Source organism: Halichoeres trimaculatus, unplaced genomic scaffold (assembly GCF_033239565.1).
Source record: "Halichoeres trimaculatus isolate MK-OKI-2021-1 unplaced genomic scaffold, fHalTri1.1 fHalTri1_scaffold_12, whole genome shotgun sequence".
Classification (NCBI taxonomy): domain Eukaryota; kingdom Metazoa; phylum Chordata; class Actinopteri; order Labriformes; family Labridae; genus Halichoeres; species Halichoeres trimaculatus.
The window spans coordinates 28200857-28222198 of NW_027437190.1; the positions used below are offsets into that span (position 1 = coordinate 28200857).

Consider the following 21342-nt stretch of genomic DNA (forward strand, 5'->3'; position numbering starts at 1 on the left):
GACAAATTCAATTTAATTTAGGAATCTTAGGAGCTTTTTTAACATTTTCTTGTTGGATTTGTCTGTACAACGTTAGTATATATAAGTATGTTAGGGGCTCGAGCCTGTTAAATTGGCTGTTGCTCTTCATGAAGATGGCTCAGAGTAGCAGGCTGTTGGAAAAACTGGACTCTTGATTTGGTACTATTTGGGGATATTTGACCTTTTAGAACAATGGCATGGAAGTATTTTACCTCCTGAGTGTCCATAACCATGTCGCTCTGTGCATCTATGTGTTGCTACTTTTCCCTCTGCACAACTATCAAGTCTACAAATACTGGACACTCATCAGCTCTAACAATGTGACCATCTACTAAATATTGTGTTTGGACTAGGACTAAAAACAGGAATAGTGGTGTGTTAAAAATATTGATATGGCAATATATTATGATACTTTGACCTCTAATACAATATTGATATTTCAACTCTAAATACTGATATTTTTGTAAAAATAAAAATTTACATTTTCGCTGAGTTGGAAGTAAAATACGACTTCTGTACTTCCACTACCGTAGATGGTGCCAAATGAGCTACAACAATAGATTGCACAATACAACAAAATATTATATAATAAATATCTCAAAGTATATTTCAAAATATTTAATTCCTAAACTTGATTACGAAGGTTTGTGTTGCACTGAGCAAGTCAGTATGCCATAGACATCGATGTTTTCCTTGGTTCTTTCAATTTTGATTAATATTTGATTTTTATAAACATCATCTCTATTTGTTCTTGGTTAATTGTGTAGGATATCTTAATATATCACAATGTTGAGATTAGGGATGGGTACCTTTCAACCTTGAAACGATACGGTACCGATGCCCGGTTCCTGGCAATCGGTACCGGTACTCAACGGTGCCAATTTTCAGTACTTTTTTGTGTTTATGTGGTAAAAAAATAACAATTTGTTTAGTAATAAAATATACATTTTTTTCAACTTAACATATTTATTCGTCAATATGTAATCTTGCAATGCTGTGTTCATGTCAAGCATAGAAAATCACCTACTCTTCCACTCCCTCGCAGTCACAAGGATGTGTTTAGGTACCTAAACATGGTACCTTTTGATTTTACGTGAATCGGTACCCGGTAATTTTGACAGAATTCGGTCGGTACCTATAAAAGTACCTAGTTCGGTACCCATCCCTAGTTGAGATATATATACTATCGTACTAACTATGGTGACCTAAGTATCATGATGTGTATTGTATTGAGACGTTCTTGCCAATACCCACTCCAAACATGGACCCACCTCTGAATGTGTGTTGTGGTATCTGGCTCCAAGACGCTGGCAGTAGATCCTTTAAACCCTGTACTTAGACATCTCATAACTGCTTGACTGGACTGAGAAATAGGCGGTTTGGAGACCAAGTCAAGACCTCATGGTTTCCATTCAAACTGTCTTCTTCCATCCCTTGGTGATCCAGTTCTGCTGCTCTTTGTTTGAGCACAAAACTCATCAAACAATGATGCACCATCCACCCATTTTGGGATAGGAAGACGGAGAACCTGAGAGAACATGCATGCAAACTCCACCCAGAAAGGTTTCTGTCCAGCCAGCTTCTACTCTACATAGTTGACCTTGGTCACCCATGACGTAGGTACTGACCCCTGTACACCTGTAAAGATCTGCTCATTTGGAGAAGCTCTGACCCAACTGCCAAGCCATCATAGTAAGATCCTCATAAAAGTCTCCCACACTGGACATATCCTACCCACTGACAGGTGATGCTATAATGAGATAAATGATTATATTCACTCCATTTTAAGTGCTCATAATGTTACAGCTGATTAGCATAGTGTAGAGCAGAGCATGTGGGGTTAACAGCTTTAAGGATAATATCTATGAGAGGAGGAATTCAGACTGAAGAGAGGGAAAGAGTAGAATCATAAATCTGCTACTTCAGCACCATGGACAGCGTCAGGGACATGCTTTGGACTGCAGGTTAACTAACACAGGACCAAAAAATGGGCGCCTGAGGGCAATAAAGACATCTTAGTTATTACTCAGATTATTTTTTTCCTGCTATGACGTTTTCAAAAACCAAAAACTATGTAAATTGCACTAGAAAGTAAACACAGCTGAGCCACAGATCTCTTGAAAGAAGAAATAATGTGCACTTTGTTTCATTTTTCACAACAAAACAAGAAAAAAAGTCACTTACATATGTAACTGGAAATCTGAAATACAGATTAATAGTGGATAAAGGATATAAATCAACATAAAAGTAGACTGACGGCAAAGGTCTGCAGCAGGACGTGTTAACAGTTGAGATGACAATGAGTAATTTCAGATTTTGTTGTTGTAAATAAAACGCGTTTAAATTTTACTATCATAAGACAGAAGTGCGATGTAAATACATAAAAACTGGATGATTCATTCTGTATTTGCAGTAATTAGTGGTGGCCACATCTTCTGTTGAATTTTTAGATTCTTGCATCCTTTGTAGTTTTTCTTCACACTAAGGTTTATCTCAGAGAAATGTGACAGAGGATTCTGGTGAACGTTGTGAGCTCCCTTTGAACTTTTAATTTCTGGCTAATTTTGACGATGTCTGTCAGATTTTGTGTGTTTATGAATGTAAATCTTGATGGCTTATACAAAACAAAAAGAAACAAAAAGAAGCTTTTCTGTCTTGAGTGAGTGGATGTTTGAAATGAAAACAGAAAGAGGGATCTCTGAGGTCAAGTGAAAGAGTCTTGTGCTGAGTTGTTTGCTCTGATGCTTCTTTTGTTCCAGTGGAAAGTCTGTTGCGTCGAGGGAAATGTCATGGATGCTTGGCATTTCCCCTGGTTGTGTATGCCTACAGTATGTGACGTGTGTGTAAGCGTGTGTGTGTGTTTGCCCAGCCATGGAAACAGACGTATTCTTCATCTCTACTTTGCTGACCTCCCTCTTATGTGGCCTGTTCAGCAAATGTTCTTCATCCTTTTTGTCCTCTCTTGAGCCCCCAGCAGCACGCTAAGCTAGCTAACCTCTGTGGGTGGATGGTCTTTTGTGCAGCTAAAGCTATAAGTCAGTTTTTCTGATCTGTAGGCCTCGGGGGTATTCAGTCACTGATAGGAGGGATTAACCAGTCAGTCCCCTGTTGAGAAGCAAAAACTCCTAATCTGCAGTTTCTGGAATATCCGTTGCATAATCCTAAAGCTTAGATCAACAGATTACGCAATGGATTTTGCATTTTTGGATGCCCTGTGTGTTTGTGTTCTTGTGCTGTTAGTGCTGAGGCAGTCTGGTGACTCGCGCTCTGTTTACTCTGCATTTTTGATGTGCACTGTCTTTTGCATGTGCTTGCATATTTGTCCCCGCCTTTCACGCTGTCTTCTCGCTGTCTTCTTTTACTTGCTGTCTCAGCTCTCGGACAGTCAGCAGCATCTCTGCTCACCTTGCATAATCTCACTGCTCGCTGTGTCTCCGACCTCTCTTGGGATTGCTGCCCCCCTCGCTCTCCCTGTTGCTGATTTTGGTGTTGTTTTCTTTCTGTCCTGATGCTGAATTTCTCTCCTCTAATTCCAGTCATGCTCTTAAAGTACTTCCCTCCTGTAACTTGTGCTCTTTTGTCACTGTAATGTGTCTCCTCTCTCCTCTTGTCTTTCTGAGCAGTTGATATGCCAGCCATCTCAAGCACCTATGAGTTTTTCTGCATGTGATGTCTTGCTCTTGTATTTTCCTCTTCTGCCTCTGTATGCTGTATTCTCTCTGCATCCTGCACGGTAGACGCTAACATGATTAAATTTTGCAACAGCTTGAGTCAAATTATCTTTGCAAATTCATGTCTAACCAGGAAAATGGAGCTGCCTCCTTCAAAAAAATGTCTTTTGGTTGATTTCCCGTGAGATTTTACAAGGGCACGAGGTGACGAATGACTTTCATCGACCTCTATTGGCAGCGAGGATTAGCTGCAGCACTGACAGCTGGTGCTGCTCTCAGCAGCCTGTAATTAACACAAACAATCAAGTCCTATTTGTAACACACAAGAAGGCTAATTTGAGCAAAGATCCAACTTTAAATTACGCAATAACGCCACAGATTCATACTTCAAACAAAAGTGCACCTGTTCTCTGGGCAAAGCAGGAGCAGTCTTTGCAAAAGTGGTTTGACTCAGGTCTGTTTGTTATAATCTGGAGCTCCTCTGCAGACCACCTCCCAGAAAACCTGAAAACCCAAAACCCTGGACTGCATCGAGCTACAGAATGATTGTGTGCAGTGCTCAGGTCTTTGAAAATGCAGCTTTGACATAAAATCCTGGTTTATTACAGCTTTGATTTCTTATCTTCTTCTTGTTACCTGTTGTTTCTGTCTTTGTTTCTCTCAAAACAAATTGTTGTTAACACCAGGTGTGAGAAAGATTGAAACAAATTGTCACGATTATTCCATAGAAGAGTAACAGGATATTAGTTTTACTGATGAAATGATATGTTATGGACAATATAGTGCCAAAGTTAGTACAATCAGTGTCAAATGGTTAAATGCAGAGTGATTTAGACCTGATTTTTAAACTTTTATTTTTTAAACTGCTGAATATTTTGTCCTTTTTGGTCTATGTTAACTTGCTACAGCAGCTACTGGCTTGGGAAACAACAATCTCACCTTGCATTTGAGCTGCATTTTTTACTTTAAAAGCTCCCAGATGGCTTTGTTAGAGTCAAAAATTATACTAGGCTCATTAGACAGATGTTTGCAGAAAACTGCATCACCATAAACCACCAAAGAGCCGAGGATTAGTCAAAGAAGTTCACAACACAGTTACTTAATAGAAGAAAAAGAAGAAGAAGATATACTTTATTATTCCCCTTGGAAATTCTGTTTTTACAATCTGAATCATGCTATATGTACACACACACATGCACAAATGGCACTTTTTTTGCACAGAAACATGCAACGATTAGAGAGGTCAGAGTATGGTGCAGAACTCTCACCTGAACAGTTGGGGGTTTTTGGTGCCTTGCTCAAGGGCACCCGACAGTGCAAAGGAATGTAAGCCAACACACATAACAAACATAATAGAGATGCTTCATTAACTTCATTCATGAACTTCATTAACTTTATTATAATCCCGAGGGGGGAAATTGTTTCTCAGCAGCAGGCATCAGCACACAAGAACACAACACATAAATCATACAGGCATTACAAATCCGGAAAATCCAGAAAATATGGAAAATCCTGGAAAATCCTGAACTCAAGTGAAAAGGGGGGCGGTACTTAAGCCACAAAATGCCAAAGACCAAGAACAGGCAAAACCCATATAGTGTATTCAGTCATCAAAGTGCTGTGCAGCAGATAAATAAACAGTAAGAACAGCAAAAACATACATGATAAAGCAGATAAAAAGACATTCAATAAAGAGACAATAAATAGTCAGTGATTAAAATCAATTCTATCCACAAAACGCATGAGTGAGAGACACAAGAAAAGAAAACCTGGTCATGCCAATGAATTAAGGTTTTCAATAGCAACTGGAATAAAAGAAGTTCTGGCTCGCCTAGTTTTGGTTCTAGGCATTCTGTAACTATGCTTGAAATTAAACGGCGATGTGTTTCTTTGGCGTGTGAAAAAATGGAATTTGGAAGTATTAAAAAACAACAAATCGTAATTAACTACTGGGGATGTCCCAATACGGGTTCTTTGACTTCTGATCCGATCTTTTCATATTGTGTCTAGCCAATACCTATCCGATACAGACCTGATACTGATACCTTTCTCTGATTAATCCCGTACTCGGTGGGTGCTTCAGTTGCAAATGACAAATCATATTTGTTGTATTAAAGAGAGCCCTGTTGGTACCTCCTCCAGGACCACTCATATTACAAATGTTGCAAGATGCTGTTTTACTATCATTGTTTTCCAAAGAGAAGAAGTCCCACACAGCAGACATGTTTGCAACGTGGTTTAATTTACAGCAGCCATAAAGTGTGACGGTGCTGAAAACACGTGAAAACTACACTGGTCCTGATCACATATCAAAATCTAGTGCTATTCGATCCTCCAAAAATAGCCATACCGGGCGGGGATACTAATCATTGTATCAGACTGGGACACCCCTATCAACGACCAAAATTCACCTGGTAATTGTGATTTTAAACAATGTGTGCCGTGCACGAACTGACAGATGTGACATTGGATCTCTTCCACATTTAGTTCTGTTGTTTGATTTTGATGCCGCATGTCCAGTTTTCATTCAATGAACCATGTCACACATTAGACCTCTTCTTGAGGGGTAGCACTTTTTTTATAGGGCTTTATTTAATAGTCCCTCTTTATCAACAGGATATCTAAAATACACAAGTGCAATGTGATTAAAAACTACTTTTTGTGTGGAAAAAATACCTGATTAAGATATCTTATCAACTGCTTTTGTAATTTATAGTTTTAATTTGTAAAGAGACTTAAGACTACAGGACAGAAGTGAAGAACATGTGAAACAATATGTTTACAGAGAAATCAAGACTCTATCTGCAAGATACATCGCTCAAAAATGGACTTTGTGAGAAAAACAGACTAAAAAGAGCAAAGATCAAAACTTTAAAGCAGAGACACAAGCTTTCATCTTCTCAGCAGACCTGACAGATCCTGATCAAACAGACTCACACTCCATTTTCACACATCTGAGCAAAATGCAAGCAAACACTCTGGCTTCAGTTAGGTTTGGTGAATGCTATAATTCAAGAAAAAATCCTGGAGTGTACGCTGTCTTCAGATCAACTCAAACTATTTGATCTGGACTGAAATCAGCTCCACAGAAGTCCAGACCAGGGTTTAGTGGTTCTCAGGTTTCTGCTGGGTTTGGTTATGTGTTTTTTTGTGTTACGTGCTTAGGTCTATTTTTTGTTTTTATGCGATAGTTAAAGGGCCATTTTGAGTAGAGATTTGGGGTCTGTGAAGACTTGAATCGTGTTCTTAACTTTCTCTTCTCCTTCTTCCCCTTTTTCTCCCCGCCTCCTCCTCCTCCTCCTCTCTTTCTCTGCAGTGCATCAGCCAGCATTAGGCCTTTCCCTTCCTGCTTCCCTCTATGCTTTTGTAGAATTGGCTATTAATACTGAAGCATACGCTAACTTTCTCTTTCTTCCTTCTCCCTCTTTCCGCCCCTCCATGTGTCACTGCAGTGTGGTTGGACTTCTATTTGTGAAAAGTCTCTCTTTTGCTCTCCGGGAGAGGAAAGTTGCTCCTCATTGCTGTACTCGTGTAAATGACCATATCTAGCCCCTGCGACAGGACTCTGAGTGTTTTCAGCTCGTCTTGAATTCATCTGATCAGACTTGTGTTTCCTTTCCTCTCCCTCATCACCTTTCCTCCTTCCTGGTGTTGCGAATAGCACAAAAGCATCCCCAGAGGTGAAAGTTGAGAATTGCACAAGATGATTGGTTGAGAGCCATGCTGAGGCCTCAGTGGAAACTGCAAGGTGCAGTGTGAGACAGAAACATTTGGAGTTACAGGTGTGTAACTCCCGGCCGATGAGAAGTATGTGTCATGATGATGAAGGCATATATAGAGTCACGCTTCTATATATGAAAAAAGATAAGTTACCAAATTGGCAGAATGCAAGAAATGACTACAGCTCACTGCAACCCTCTTTATTTCCCCTCAGACTCACAGATTTACAAATTACTTCAAAACTGGAAGCTTAATCTGGCAAATTGACAGAAATCTTTGATGAGAGGAAATAAAAAATTTAAGACAGAAGCTATGCCGTTAAAGAGAAAAAAACACGCATGCAATGATCATTGGGACTAAGCACAAAACATACTAAAGCAACAACAGCTAACATTGTTTTATAATGTGCTGTTTAGACAGCTTGCCTGCAAATACTAAGATACTGAAAAAACACAGAGCTCAACCCCGAGTATCAAGCTTTCCCTCAAGTCATGGCTACATGAGAAAGAGGAGAAAGCCACCCACAGCTCTTACCTCTGAAGCCTGCGACCTGCAAATAGACAAAGAGCAACAAAACCATCCAGATGGTTCCTAACTGAGTGTCTTCATCCCTTTCCTTCCCTAGCATCTCTGTGCCATGGAGCCTGTGTGGAGGTGGAGTCAGACACAGAAGCCCAGGTACACAAAGGCTTCAAGCTGGGCTGCATCTCCTGTAAGAAGAGGGGCGAGGTGCCCGCTGAGGCCAGGGTGGAATGGCACTTCAAGGCTTCGGATGAGAGCAACTTTTCTCTCGTGAGTAGCCCAGTTACATACAAAAAAAGAAGTTCAGGACTTGATGAAGTTTCGAAGCAGAATGCAGTTATTGGTGGAAAATATAGTGGAAAGGCTGATTCTAACTCTAAAACCAGCAATGAGGTCAAAGATTTAAAACCAGTGTCGCCATAGTTACCTTAAAAAAAGTAAACCTGCTTCTGATTACTCCTCCAAAAGTAACTTGGTTACTTTCTTGATTACTCAATTTTAAAAGTTACTACGTTAAATAACAAGTTACTTTGTAAGTTACATTCAGCAAAACAAAAATTTATATATATATATATATATATATATATATATATATATATATATATATATATATATATATATATATATATATATATGTATATAAAACTTTTATGCATTTTGAATTTTAAAATAAATTTAAAAATAATTTTTTTTTTAAATAAAATTTTTTGTCTTTTTTTACCAGCTTCATTCTTTGTTAAAGCTTAAGCCCAGGGGTGGCCAATCTGCGCTCATGAGCCACATGTGGCTCTTTGCCTTTCGGTGTGCGGCTCTTCTATCCACTATAAAGTTCAATCGATCAATCTAAAATATGATATGCTGATGCCAAAGTTCAGTACTGATCAATACTTGGGTGATGAGATTGATACTTAAGTTTCAGTTTCTCTTCCATACATGTGCTCCTCGTAATAGCTCATATGCTCATATCTATCGCGACTCCCGTAACTCCCTGTGATGCAGATTTTTTTTTAAGTAAAAAAGTGCTTTAATTAGACACGTCAGAACACAGCCGCCTTTCTGTCAAATCAAACAAAATCATATTTTAATTGTATTATTGTAAGAGCTGTAGCTAAATGAGGCAAAAAGCTGGAGTTTCCTTGGCATTTTGAGCCAGTCTCTAGAGGACAGTTCAGGAACTGCAGTTGTTGGCACTTCTGAACTGGATTCATTTCCAGCACTGAAGTTTGAAGCTCAAAAATATAAACCACAATCAATTTTGATTTTGTCTGCTGAAAAGTCAATCCTTCATTAAAACCATCTTGGTCAAGCTACTTGAAGGTCTTCAGCTTTAGCTTCCTATCAAGCGTATCAAAATGAGAATCCGACACCTGCAGCTATCTGTGCAAATCCTGCAGCTGATTCCCTTTTAAAAATGTATCAAAACAGAGAGGGTAAAACAAGCATCTGCCACATCTAGACCTTTTCCTCCTTCTCCAGGAAACAGAATCAACACTTAAACACCAGAGAGAGTAGCGTGTTGCATTTTTCATGCCCTCCCTGCAACCTCTGGTAGACAGCTCTTTCACAGTCCCAAGGAATGTTCGCCAGGCAAAGCAAAGAGGCAATTACAGCATGCAGAAGAAGCAAGACGGATCCCATTAGCCCATTTAGAAAGCCGTTTCCACTAACTCACCAGAGACAGCAGAGGTGAAGCTGTAGCTGCAGACCAGTGGATGCAGGAAACATCTGTGGTGAGATGGAGACCAGAGACCAGCTGTCTGTTTCCTGCAGACATGAGAGGAAAGATTCACTTACACTTACACTTATTTGTGTTTATTTATATTTGTTTTTATGTATTTACTTAAGGTTGTTTTGGCCTTTTGATCATTACTGGATAAGACAGTCTGGGATAGATTAAAAAAAAAGGGGGGGGGGGGGGGGGGGGGGGGGGCTAAACAATCAAACAATCAATCTATCCAACCAACCACCAACTGTCCAATATCTACCCATTGTCCATCAAATCATTTATTTTGGGGTGCCGATTCGCTTCAAATTAAGATTCTTCGATATTTATGATTTTTGCGTTTTTTTTAGTTTGGTTTTTGAACACCAGACCATGTGAAAAAGTTAAATGGTTGTGATACTGTCTACTGGCTATATCAGGAGCCCTATTTTCCGATAAAATGCATCTTTTTTTAATCCAGTTCCTTAACAAAGACTAAAATGAAGAATTTGAATTTGAAAAAAAAAAACAATGTACTCAAAGACTCCTGATTGATATTGTCAGACAACAAAATGCTGGTCCAAAATGCTGCCCACACACTGTATGGGTAGTAAATTTTTTCTAGCTCGGCAGTTAAGTAGATATTAGGGTTTGATTGTCCAATCAGAGACACAGTTCAGGTCATGTGACTGCCGGGCGCTCTGTAGCGGTTGGAAAGGAAACTCACAGCAGGCATCATGACCAATGTGGCTGCATCCGCGGACTGGCTTCATTTCACGTACCAGGAACAGACGGTTGACGTCATGGAGACTACGTCCATGGCTGTGTCCGAAATCACTCCTTATTCTCTATATAGTGAATATGCAATTTTGTCGAGCTGTCCGAAATCTAAGTGAGCATGGTCATTCACTATGTAGACCACTCAATGTGTCCCTCAATGCAAACAAAAACATTAAAAACTGTCAGAAAATGACACTTAGCTCTCCGTTTAACTTTCGGGCGAACGAATCTCACAACTTCAAGCAGAGAAACAAACAACACGGACGTTAGCCGCTGAACCGTTCGTCGCGGGTGATGCATTCACTGTACCTTGTAATTCCCAAACATACCATAAGTTGCTGTGCAAATATATGATTTATTTATTTTATAAATAATGTGTGCGAAATGAATCAATAATATTTGGATTTTGCGAAAAATAAGCTAAGTATAACATTAACTATCACTTAAATAAATACCGTTTTCCAGTAATAGAGAAAATTTATAACTGTAAATCCCCAGCCGTTCCTGAGTGACGTGAGGGTAATTACGTCCCTGTCAGCGACTGGCGAGTGAGTCAGCAGTGTCTGAAATGTTGTTTTAATGTAGCTGATGTAGTGGAATAAAGAGTCCACTACATGTAATTCACTATCTAGTGGGTAGTGAGTAGGGAATGAGTGTATGATTTCGGACACAACCCATGCTTTATACACTCTATGGAACACACTCATTTGCCCAGTAACTGGCCGTGCACCTGACTTAGCATGTTAGCACAAGCTAATCACATACCTGCTTAGCAGAAGGCAGAAAGCCAACTCATCGCTCTTCCATCCCTCTCCAAGAGCCCCAAGGCAAGTGAAAGTCGAACTGAGCTTCACATTCGTTTAAGTAAAAGTTTTATCTCTTTGGCGCTTTGTTTCACCTTGGTTGTGACTTTTTTCCTCGGTGCTACGTCCACTATCGTAGCTGTTATGATTAGCTTCCACTTGCGATTACCAACGCGCAAAGTCACGTGCGCACTGGGCGCTCTGTGATTGGCTGATATAACCACGTTTACTCAGTCCTGAAACAACCAAAACATCAAGTGACAGTTAAGGCTGGCAGACACTGACACATATGTACAGGGGCCCATTGGAGATGATTTAGCAGGATTATTCCTGTAAAAGTTGACTTTTTATTATTATTATTTTTTAAGGAAAATCCTCCAGACGGTACCTTTAAACATTCAGAGCAATCAGTTTGTTGATTTCACCACTTTCCTAAATGTTTGTCAATGTCACTTCACTTCCAATGGCTCTAACAATCACATGTGCTCTGTGTTTGTCTTTTAGTTATTTGACTATGAGAATGAAAAGCCTGACATCTATGATCCACGTTTCGAAGACCGACTTGAGTGGTACGGCAGCAAAAACACCGTAGACCTACAGGACGGCTCCATCTACATCCTCAACGTGAGCTTCAACGACACGGGAACCTACCGCTGCATCTTCTTTCGCACTCTCAAGTACAATGGCTATGAGGTCAACGTCAACCACAACAAGTCTGTCACCTTGAATGTCGTTCCACAACGTAAGGACAAAGAGGAGGAGATTAAAGAAGATGATCATGATGTTGGTTTAAAAATGTTTGGCCATGGCAACCCCCGCATTCATTTTAGGGACAAATTCAACCTAGTCCCATTTCCATGAGTACAGTGACACAATATATCTCCTTTTCCTCCTTCATTGTCTCTGCAGTCACAAGGGGGATGGCATCCATCTTGTCTGAGGTGATGATGTACGTCTCCATCATTGGGCTGCAGCTCTGGCTCGTGGTTGAAATGATTTACTGCTACAGGAAGATTTCAGCTGCAGGAGAGGAAGCTCTAAGGGAGAGCGCGTGAGTAACACACACAAACACACACATATCAGCCTCCCCTCATTTCCAAATCCTGCTGAGCCATCCAAATGTCGTGATCTCCGACCAACTGTTTGACCTGTTTTTTCTTTCTGGCACTGCTTAGAAAGTAAAACACAATCTGCTCTTTTTATTATGACTAACAATTTTCCTTCTCCCAGTCTGCACGTTTCTGGTTCTGATCTTTATTGTGTAATTTCTCTCTTTTCTTTTCTCTGCTGCACTCTTTCCTTTAGGGCCGAGTATTTAGCTATAGCCTCTGAAAGTAAAGATAATTGTGCAGCTGTACAAGTGGCAGAATAGCACAGGTAGGTCAATAAACTGCAATATGTTGTTCACTCAGTGTACCATACTTGGTTTTGCTTGCTGCATTTCGTTTAACCCTGTAAAGCCTGAGCCATCAAAAAAAGAGAAAAGCTTAGATGTTTATTAACCCTTCTAACAAAATCCTCCATAATTTTGATATAATTTGGTTTATAATGTTATTTTTGTATTGCATTTTATACGTCTGGCGTTTCTTACAACTTAAGCAAGGGTTTTCAGCACATGCCCATAATTTGGTCATTTTGAAAAATGACTCCCAGTTTTGATGCTATTTTCACATACTTATAGCTTCTTGGAAGTGATCAATGATTTCCCTTAAAAAAGTGTGTGGATGATTTCATGAGAAAGCAATTTTAAAAAGAGCCAAAATACAACTTCTGCTGCTTGTAGTGGTGAGGATGGAGTTGGTAGATGAGCACTAAAAAACAAGATTTACTAACGTTAGAGGCATGCCTTGAATCCTTGAATCCTTGAATCCTTGAATCCTTGAATCCTTGAATCCTTGAATGTCTCAGAGCACCGGGCTGTGGGTGACACTATATATAACCTTGTAGTAAATTGTGTTTTCAAAGTTTGTTAGTTGTCACATTTCAAACAGTAGCGTAACAATAAAAAGTTTTCTTTGTCGCGTTGAATCCTGGGAAAAGTTGTCTTGAACAAAGAAAAGTTGTGTTAGAAAGATAATCTGCTTCAGAACACATGTACGCATTGCCAAGAGTCACATCAAAGTACTAGTGCTCATGGGAAACGGAGTCATAGAAAACACTTGCTTTTCCAGATAGTCCTCTTAGCCCCTTCGATATAAAATTAATTTTTTTGAAGGTCAAATATTACAGTATTTTATCTTTCTTTATATTATTTGTACTGCTGAGTGGTATTTTTGTTTAACCTTCACCAAAATTTGAAATAAAGTAACTTGTCTTGTTTGAATAAAGCTTTATATCATTATACCAGAGAAAATTTGTCTCACACTGTTTTTGCTGTTCACTTTAGGTCAAAGAAAACCTCACGTCTGCTTTCTTGAGGAAACACATCATTCACTGCCCACCATCATCTTCACATGATGGAAAAAAAAAGTAACAACAGAAACATCAAGAAAATGTTTAAAGTGACTTTCTGACTGACTGAGCTGAATCCTGCACAGAGGGACTGAAGCAGGGCATGAGGTTCTGGTTTCATGGGAGGGAGTAGGAGAGAGAAGGAGGGTATCAAGTGTAAATAGTGTAAAAGTCTGCACAGATAATCTCTGAACATATGTAGAGTAAATTATCTGCACTGTATATCCACTATCTGCATGCTCACAAGCTTTCCCAAACATGCTCTTCATGCTCTTCTCTCACAGCCATATTTGTAAGACTATTCAGTCTTGTTTTTAATTTTATATTTCATTTGATGCCATGTTTTAGAGGCCAAGGTTTGACTGAATACAGGTGTCATGAACCTGTTTTTTAACCAAAAACTCTTTTTAGTTTTTCCAGGAAGCTGTGGTACACAGTTGCTGATGCTCAATCAAAATAATTAAATTCACTTCTAAACATGAATTTGGGTAAATTTGCCAGGATGTCTTTGTGTTGAGACATAACCACAGTCCACAGCAGAGGAGACACTGTACATACAGGTATTTGTTATTACATTAAATGCTTTATTTTGACCATTTTAATGTCAAAAAGCTACAAAATGTTCAGCTGTGTTCAGTGGTAAATATTCAGATTTACATGCAACACTAACTGCAACAGCTGCTGGGTCACAGCATGAAGTGTTTCACAACTTCTCCTTAAACTAACCTTAAAAATGCATTTGTCAGATTTATTTTATAGACAGAACTTGGAGCAGATTTTGACTGAGATGCATGGGATTGAGGTAAACCTTGGAGCTGTTTTGTAGAGTAAAGTGTGTTAAATGCCATATGTCAAGATTTAAAACAGGAAAGTGACCACTTTTATCTCTTAAACCAAACTCTGAGATCATTTAATTCCACATTTTTTTTCAACAAGAGAAATTTAATCTGTGTGTAGGATAAGTTCTTTACCATCAGTGTGCAGCTGGAGATGTGTGATGTTATTAAAGCACCCCAGCCACTGATAGGTGAAGTGAGATTCAGTTGTTAGGCAGCAAACGATCATCATATCCTTGAAGGGGGTCAAGGACAGGAAGGAGAACTAATGAAGAGGAGACAGGGTCATGAATGATAACGCAAAGGCTAGATTATGTGGACTGATGCTGTTCCTCTTCGTCCTAACAACGATAAATCAGTTACATTTTGTATGAAAACAGCTGAGGCTGAATTTCTGAGATCTTTACACATTTAAGCACTGCCAACCTGTTAGCTTTTTAACACCAATCAGCTCCTCTTCAGGCGTTACACTGAGGAAATTTCCCAAATATGCTTTGTGACATTTGAGAGGATTAATCCTGTTTACCTGCCAGGGCAGTTTGTATCACACCCAAAAAATCAGCTGTACCAATAAATCCAAAGGGCCATAAGAGAGGGCAACTTTTGCTGAATTTTGTCCTTTGTCACAAAAACGTCTAAGTGTCTTTGCAGAAATTTAAGGGCTTTGAAGACTGCTATAATGAAACTGCCGAGGCCAAACATACTTAAAAAAAACTGTCCAGTGTGCCTCCCAATGTGGAAACCAAAAGGAGAAAGGGAGGAGTTGAATACTGTTATTGAACACTAGATGGCAGCACAACACTGCCATTCTGTATGTTTACTGTTTATCTCTTTTGTACCTACACTGACTTTGAGATACTGAAAAGGAGACACACACAAACTGATAAATTAAAACAAGAACACCTGCATGCTTACTCTAGAGCACCATCATTTTTAAAAGAAACAGAGTGTCCGAGAAGCTGAGAAAATGACAGATAATCCATTTATAAGCCATTTAACTTTTCCACCACTCTGCTACATGAGGGATTTTTGAACAAGTTTCAGATTAAGCTGGTGAATTCAATCCACTGTGCTGCTCCCCTCATTCTTGGTCTGCTTTGTGTGCATGTGTTTTCTTCCAGCAACTACTGAGACTGCAGTTTTCACAACACATGTAGGTGTGGAAATGTTGCTTGCCAAAATACAGAAAAAGAAATGGGAAATAAAGTGACACAAAGAGAGAAATAAAAGACTTGTGAAAAAACAAACAGGGTGTCTTATTGTTGATTCTTTAAGTATCAAAAGGTAAGTTTTGAAGCTCAAGTTGAGGCTGACTTTGCATTTCTTTAGCTACAAGGTGTCCACCAGTCAGTCAGCACAACTGTGCCTGCTAATACATTTCTTCTAAACTAATGAGTATTTTTGTTGTTGTTGTTTTTAAAATTGTCCCAGTACAGTGTGTGCAGTTAGAGAAATGAGCCATCTTTAATTTTTTTTTTTTTTTTTTTTTACACCAGGCCTTCTTTTGCCGTTAAGATCAGCTGTTTCTGAATTAGTGTTTACATAATTTGAAATATTTCCAGAGGCTGCCTCAAGTGGACATTCTGAGTACTGCAGTTTGCATCACTTCCCCATTGGACAAGGTTGCCGCTTGATTTGAAGTCAGTAAAGGTGTCGATCAATATGATATTACTGTTGGCACACTGTGAAACAACTTAATCTAAGTAATGTGTTTTTATTGTTTGATAAGGGACCAATAACGCTAGGACAAAAAGAAAACTCTAATAATATAAGTCGGGGTAGCTATATGTTTCATCACCAAAGAATAGGAACTCTAGAACTCTTAAAGCTGACGTGCTTACATGGATGCGTTTATCATGTGTGAAAATGTGCTTTGTAAACAGAGTTCAAAAAACAAATTCGAGGACACAATACCAGATTTAAACAATGAAATGGTGCTGAAAAACAAACAACTTGTGCATAAAAATTGTCTGTAATGCATAATAAGAAATATTAATGTGGAAATATTGTACTTAGAAAAACTTAGAAGTCAAATAATTTAGAAATTTGATGTCAAATCATTTACGTGACTTGCAAAGAAGGGGGTGGGTTGATCTTTTTCATATTAGGCGGTGTTGTAGACACATATTTCTGTCATTAAACCATATAAAAGTGGATTTTTGTGTAATGTGTCCCCTTTCAGAGTTGACCTTCACTGGTCAAAATAGCCGTAATATAAATCCAAACTCAAGTCCTGCCCAAAAATAAATCCTGACATTTCCCAACATCTCCCTCTAGTGGAGAACATTTTTTCTTGAGAAGAAGCAGAGTTTGCTGACGTTCACGCAGCACCTAACACTGAAGAGAACTAACCACTTATTATCTGGTATTAAGAGACATCTGAGAGACAGGTGAGGTTTGATGATACCAACTAGTGGAAAGCATGAGATAGAGCATTTATGCTTCTTTTAGAGGTCAATAAATATGTCAGTAAGAGAAATTGGCTCTCAGTCATTTTAAAAAAAAAAAAGTGTCCCCCTTTATGAAAGAAGTTTGGTCAACCCTGCTGTTGCAAGATATCCTCTAAAATTTCTGTGTGAAGTTAAACTCTGATTTAATTCAAAGTTCCCTGTTGATTTTGATATGATAGAAATAACATTATGAAGGCATATCTCCACCACAAGGTTGGGGGTGTGTTTCCAGGTCTCAGTGTCCACACAGTGAAGTGTCCTATGGTGAGAAACTAAACCCCAAACAGCTCCCAGTGTTTGTGCCATCAGTGTGTCAATGTGATGCTCAGAGGTGGATGTGAAAGTGCTTTGAGGGTCAAAAGAACCAGACTCACAGATGAGCGAGGAGTCGATGCATGTTTTAGAACTTTTCATTTCTCTCCATGGCGTGGTGTACAGTCACATCTTTACAGTACATTCTCATTCCCCGCTCCTCATTGGCCACTTTCCCTCTCTGAGCCCCCTCCCTCCCTCCCTCCCTCCCTGAATAAATATCACACCCCATTTCTTCTTTGCAGATGACCACGCACAGCATGGCCCACGTGCTTCTGCAGCCGCTATTTTTCATCAAAAGACAGAGAGCGAAAGAGCGGGTGAGAGGGAAGAGCAGGCGGAGGAAAGTGAGGAAGAGCGGTGATGAGTAATAGTGAGAGAAAGAAGAAGAAAGTGTAGATGGATGAGATGTTTTCAGAGGTCAGAATAGGTGAACAGAGAGGACTGACTGAACTCAACAACAAACGAGGAAGATGAAATAAAGAAATGAAAAAGGAATTGAATAAAAAGAAACAAATGAATCAAATTAATTTTACAAACACACAGACAAAAAAAATACTGCAAAAAGGATTCCCTTCTTCTGATTCTGGGCCTGCTAAACTCTGGTTGGTCCTCTAATTTTGGCCCGGTTGGACAACCCAGCAGCTGACTGCTCTCATATTTTGATGTCTACCTGATCGAGTCTACCTGACATCCTGAAGCATTAAGAAATCTGCAAAAACAAACGCTAATATGAAAACGTAACATCTGAAAATGTAACAGTGAGGACTCCTCGTGAACACACACACACTCTCTCACTCACACACATACACACACACACACCTGTCAGGTCAACACCTGCTTTGCTTATTTTTTCACTGCCTCTACGCACATTCACTCACAATTCATCATCATCATCATTATTATTATTAATATTATATACTACTTTGTTTGAAACATTCAAAAATGACTAGAATCACTATTGTCATTATTGCTGTGACAGTAATCCTTCCTGTGAAGCTCGTCTTGGTCCGCAACACAACAGCAAATCAGAGCACAAAATACCCACCGATGACTTCTGAGAGCAGGACAGGACTTCAGATCAAAAGTCAATGGTGATAATAAATACTGAAACAGTTTGTGAAACAGTGAGACGCAGCTTGTGTTTTTCAACGCACGAATCAACACAATGTTTGTTTGAAAGAAGATAAAACCCAGGCAGGACTGGGAGGAGTAGAGGAGTGTTCAGGGTTGAACTTAAGATGTAGAATTTACATCTCAAATTAAGAGTGAAAACCAAAGTGTCTGGCGGTGAAATGTTCTTCGGCCTCTTTCAGAGAGGATTGACGGTCTTCTCATTTGGGGGCTAAAATCAGACGAGACAGAAGAACAAACCTCTGACGGACAAAGAGTGAGAGTTGCCTGCTCCTGTCAGCACTCTCCCCTCTCCTTCAGAGTGTGTGTTCATCACATCCGTACTGCAGGTGGCGCCCCCTATGTTTTTATTGTTTCAGCAGGCTGGCTCTTGAGGAAAAGATATCTAACTGTTCCCAGGACTGGGAGGAAGAGCTCCCACTTTCCAGGATCACGGATCCCTTCCCATTGCACGGATGACACACGTCAGAGGACGAGCCAGAGCCTGTGATGGTCATGAAATGAGCGTTTCTCAAAATGAAGGTAGTTATTCTGTCAGCTATTTTCAAACATCTCTACGATTCTTGAGGAGTGGAGGTCTAGATCGGCCCACCAGTGGCCTGTTTCCATAAACTACATACAGGTGACTTGCAGCTGTAGGTTAATTATTGCTGTGGTCCTGATAGCTTCCAGTCTGAACGAGTACAGTCAAGTTTTACTGGTTGAGGCTGAAGGCGAACGCCGCCATTTCAAGTCAGTCAGGCGAGGAGAGTTGTGGGTAATGTGGTCCCCCTGCATATCACACTCCTGGTTTTTATCAATCGGAAGTGAAGAAAGGAGCCATCTTAGTCCTGATCTTAGTGCACCAGTCGTTTCCTCTTTCCTCTTTTCCACCAGGCTGTGTTTAGAGATTTGAGACATTTAGGGAGACCAGAGGAGGTGGGGCTCAGGCATCAGTCAGCGTCTCTGCGGTGGTATCATCAGGAGGATCCTGCTGCACCTCTGGGACCACGATGCCACGGTGAAGCTTTTCCAAAGACTGCTTCATCTGGGAGACAAACATTGATGGGCAGATGGAGAGAAAGGTGGTGTTAGTGTGGTGTAACACAAGAGATTTCCTCCTGACTGACCCCTTAAAGACATCTTCCACAAGCAGTCTACGCACACACACTCAGGGTCCATTTACCCGACAACTGTCTTAGGATGAAACGCAAAAGTTTTGTTGCTTTTGGCCTCGCGTTTACATGGAAATGGCTTCTTAGCTGACCTAATATGCAAGTGGAAATTTTCTGAAATGCTGTCAACACTGATGCCGTGTAAACAGTAAGCTGGCGTTTTTAGTGGAAATGCACACAAGAGTGCTACAGTACCATTGTTGCGTTTGTTGTGGACCACTGTGTTGTGCTTGTGCTGCTCAGTCTGCTGCTGACTGTCTTTCAACAAAATGTGCATCTGTTGCTCCACTTCTGCACTTACTATTCACCGATACACCAGATGATCAGCCCAACTCTACTTCGGTGGAGATCTACCAAAAGCGTCTCCTGGACAAGACAGTCATAGCGCCAACTACAGGCCTGGCATGCTTACTACAGCGTTTTCAGTCCCTCTGCTTTTCCGTGTCACTGCGTTTCAGCATTTTCAGATGAAATGTTGACGTGTAAACGAGGCCTCAAACCAAGGTTAGAATAGTTTTTGATTTGTCATTATAGTTTAGTTTAAGTTAGTTTTGACTTTTTATTTTCCATTACAGTTTAGTTTTAATTAGTTTTAGACCGGGCATTCTAGTTTTTATTTAGTTTTGATTTTTGCAACAAGGCTTAGTTTTAGTTTAGTGTTCGTTTTTTCATACCTTATTAACCAGGTGCAGGATTCAAAAAGGTCAGAGTAAATATTTTGTCATACTGTTTATTTTCAAGTCCAACATAGTGCTCACTGCTCAGTCAATGCTGATACCGAAATGTTGGCTGCTGCCTTAAACACATGAAAATAATATAAACTTAGTATAAAAAATATATACATAAATTATATAAAATAATGTTGACATAAATTACATAAAAATAATATTAACATAAATTATAAAAAAAACTATATAATATGAGCTTCAATAAATAAAAACTTGGACTCTGTAACAATTAAACTATTACAGATGCTCTAATTCATTGCTCCACTACGTTTGGTCGCAGCACAGTGCACAGCCAGTCAGTGCAGTAAACAAGCTCGTCCCTATACGCCGCTATGATGGTGCTGTGCGGCACTGACAACTGCTGAAAACTGTCATAAAATTGGTTGGAAAAATGTGTCGGAATAATTTCAATCCTAGAGGCTTTTAATATTGTCAAAAACTATAACTAAGGGAATTTTGTCCTTAATTTTAGTTAGTTTCAGTAAGTTTTGTGAACACAAGATACAGTTTTAGTTTACTTATCGTTTTTGTTTTCTTTTCTAGTTTTTATTAGTTTGAGTTAACTGCAATGTATTTTAAATTTTATTTTTCGTTTTTAGTTTCGTTTTAGTTAACTATTATAACCTTGCCTCAAACACACTTACCTGGTCAAGGAGTGTGACAGACGACTGCAGGATCTGCTGCCACTTGCTGAGCTGAGCCTGGTGAAACTGTCTTTGCAGCTGTAAAACCTGAGCCCACTCTCCAGCTGTCTGAGGCAAAGGACTGAGAAGAGGAGGAGAGGGTAGGAATAAAAAGGAGTTATGAAAAGAAAAAAAAAGAGAAGGGAGAATCTATTTCTTCTGCTCTGAGACATTTCAGACCTCGCATCTCAAATTCCCCCAAATGTGGTAATAAAGAGTTTATATTTGGATGGGGAACAGTGCGATGTGTTTACCTGTCAGCAACAGAGTAGGAGTGCCACGTCTCCAGTGTATGAGCTGCTCTTTCCAGAGCGTACAGCTTGTAGAACAGCAGCATGTTGAGAGCCACCAGCACCACCAGACTGACAAGGACAC

The 21342-nt window shown here is 39.6% G+C and overlaps 2 protein-coding genes across 4 annotated transcripts in view; one reads left to right on the forward strand and one right to left on the reverse strand.

Annotated features, from left to right (window-relative positions):
• Nucleotides 1-15753, forward strand: part of scn1ba (sodium channel, voltage-gated, type I, beta a) — a 30147-nt gene extending 14394 nt beyond the window's left edge. Inside the window, exons 2-6 of the mRNA XM_074682889.1 lie at nucleotides 8038-8204; nucleotides 11724-11961; nucleotides 12129-12270; nucleotides 12525-12596; nucleotides 13606-15753. Of these exons, the coding sequence (XP_074538990.1) occupies nucleotides 8038-8204; nucleotides 11724-11961; nucleotides 12129-12270; nucleotides 12525-12591 (614 nt within the window). The 3' untranslated portion in view covers nucleotides 12592-12596; nucleotides 13606-15753. The remainder of the gene's footprint in view (nucleotides 1-8037; nucleotides 8205-11723; nucleotides 11962-12128; nucleotides 12271-12524; nucleotides 12597-13605) is intronic.
• Nucleotides 15754-17452: 1699 nt separating this feature from the next.
• gramd1a (GRAM domain containing 1A) overlaps nucleotides 17453-21342 on the reverse strand; it is a 42044-nt gene continuing 38154 nt past the window's right edge. The window contains exons 19-21 of one of the 3 annotated variants that reach the window (XM_074682885.1): nucleotides 21222-21329; nucleotides 20929-21049; nucleotides 17453-19429 (exon numbers count right to left, since the gene is read on the reverse strand). In XM_074682885.1, the coding sequence (XP_074538986.1) occupies nucleotides 19328-19429; nucleotides 20929-21049; nucleotides 21222-21329 (331 nt within the window). In that variant the 3' untranslated portion in view covers nucleotides 17453-19327. The remainder of the gene's footprint in view (nucleotides 19430-20928; nucleotides 21050-21221; nucleotides 21330-21342) is intronic. The other 2 variants (XM_074682887.1, XM_074682888.1) reach the window with 2 other exon arrangements.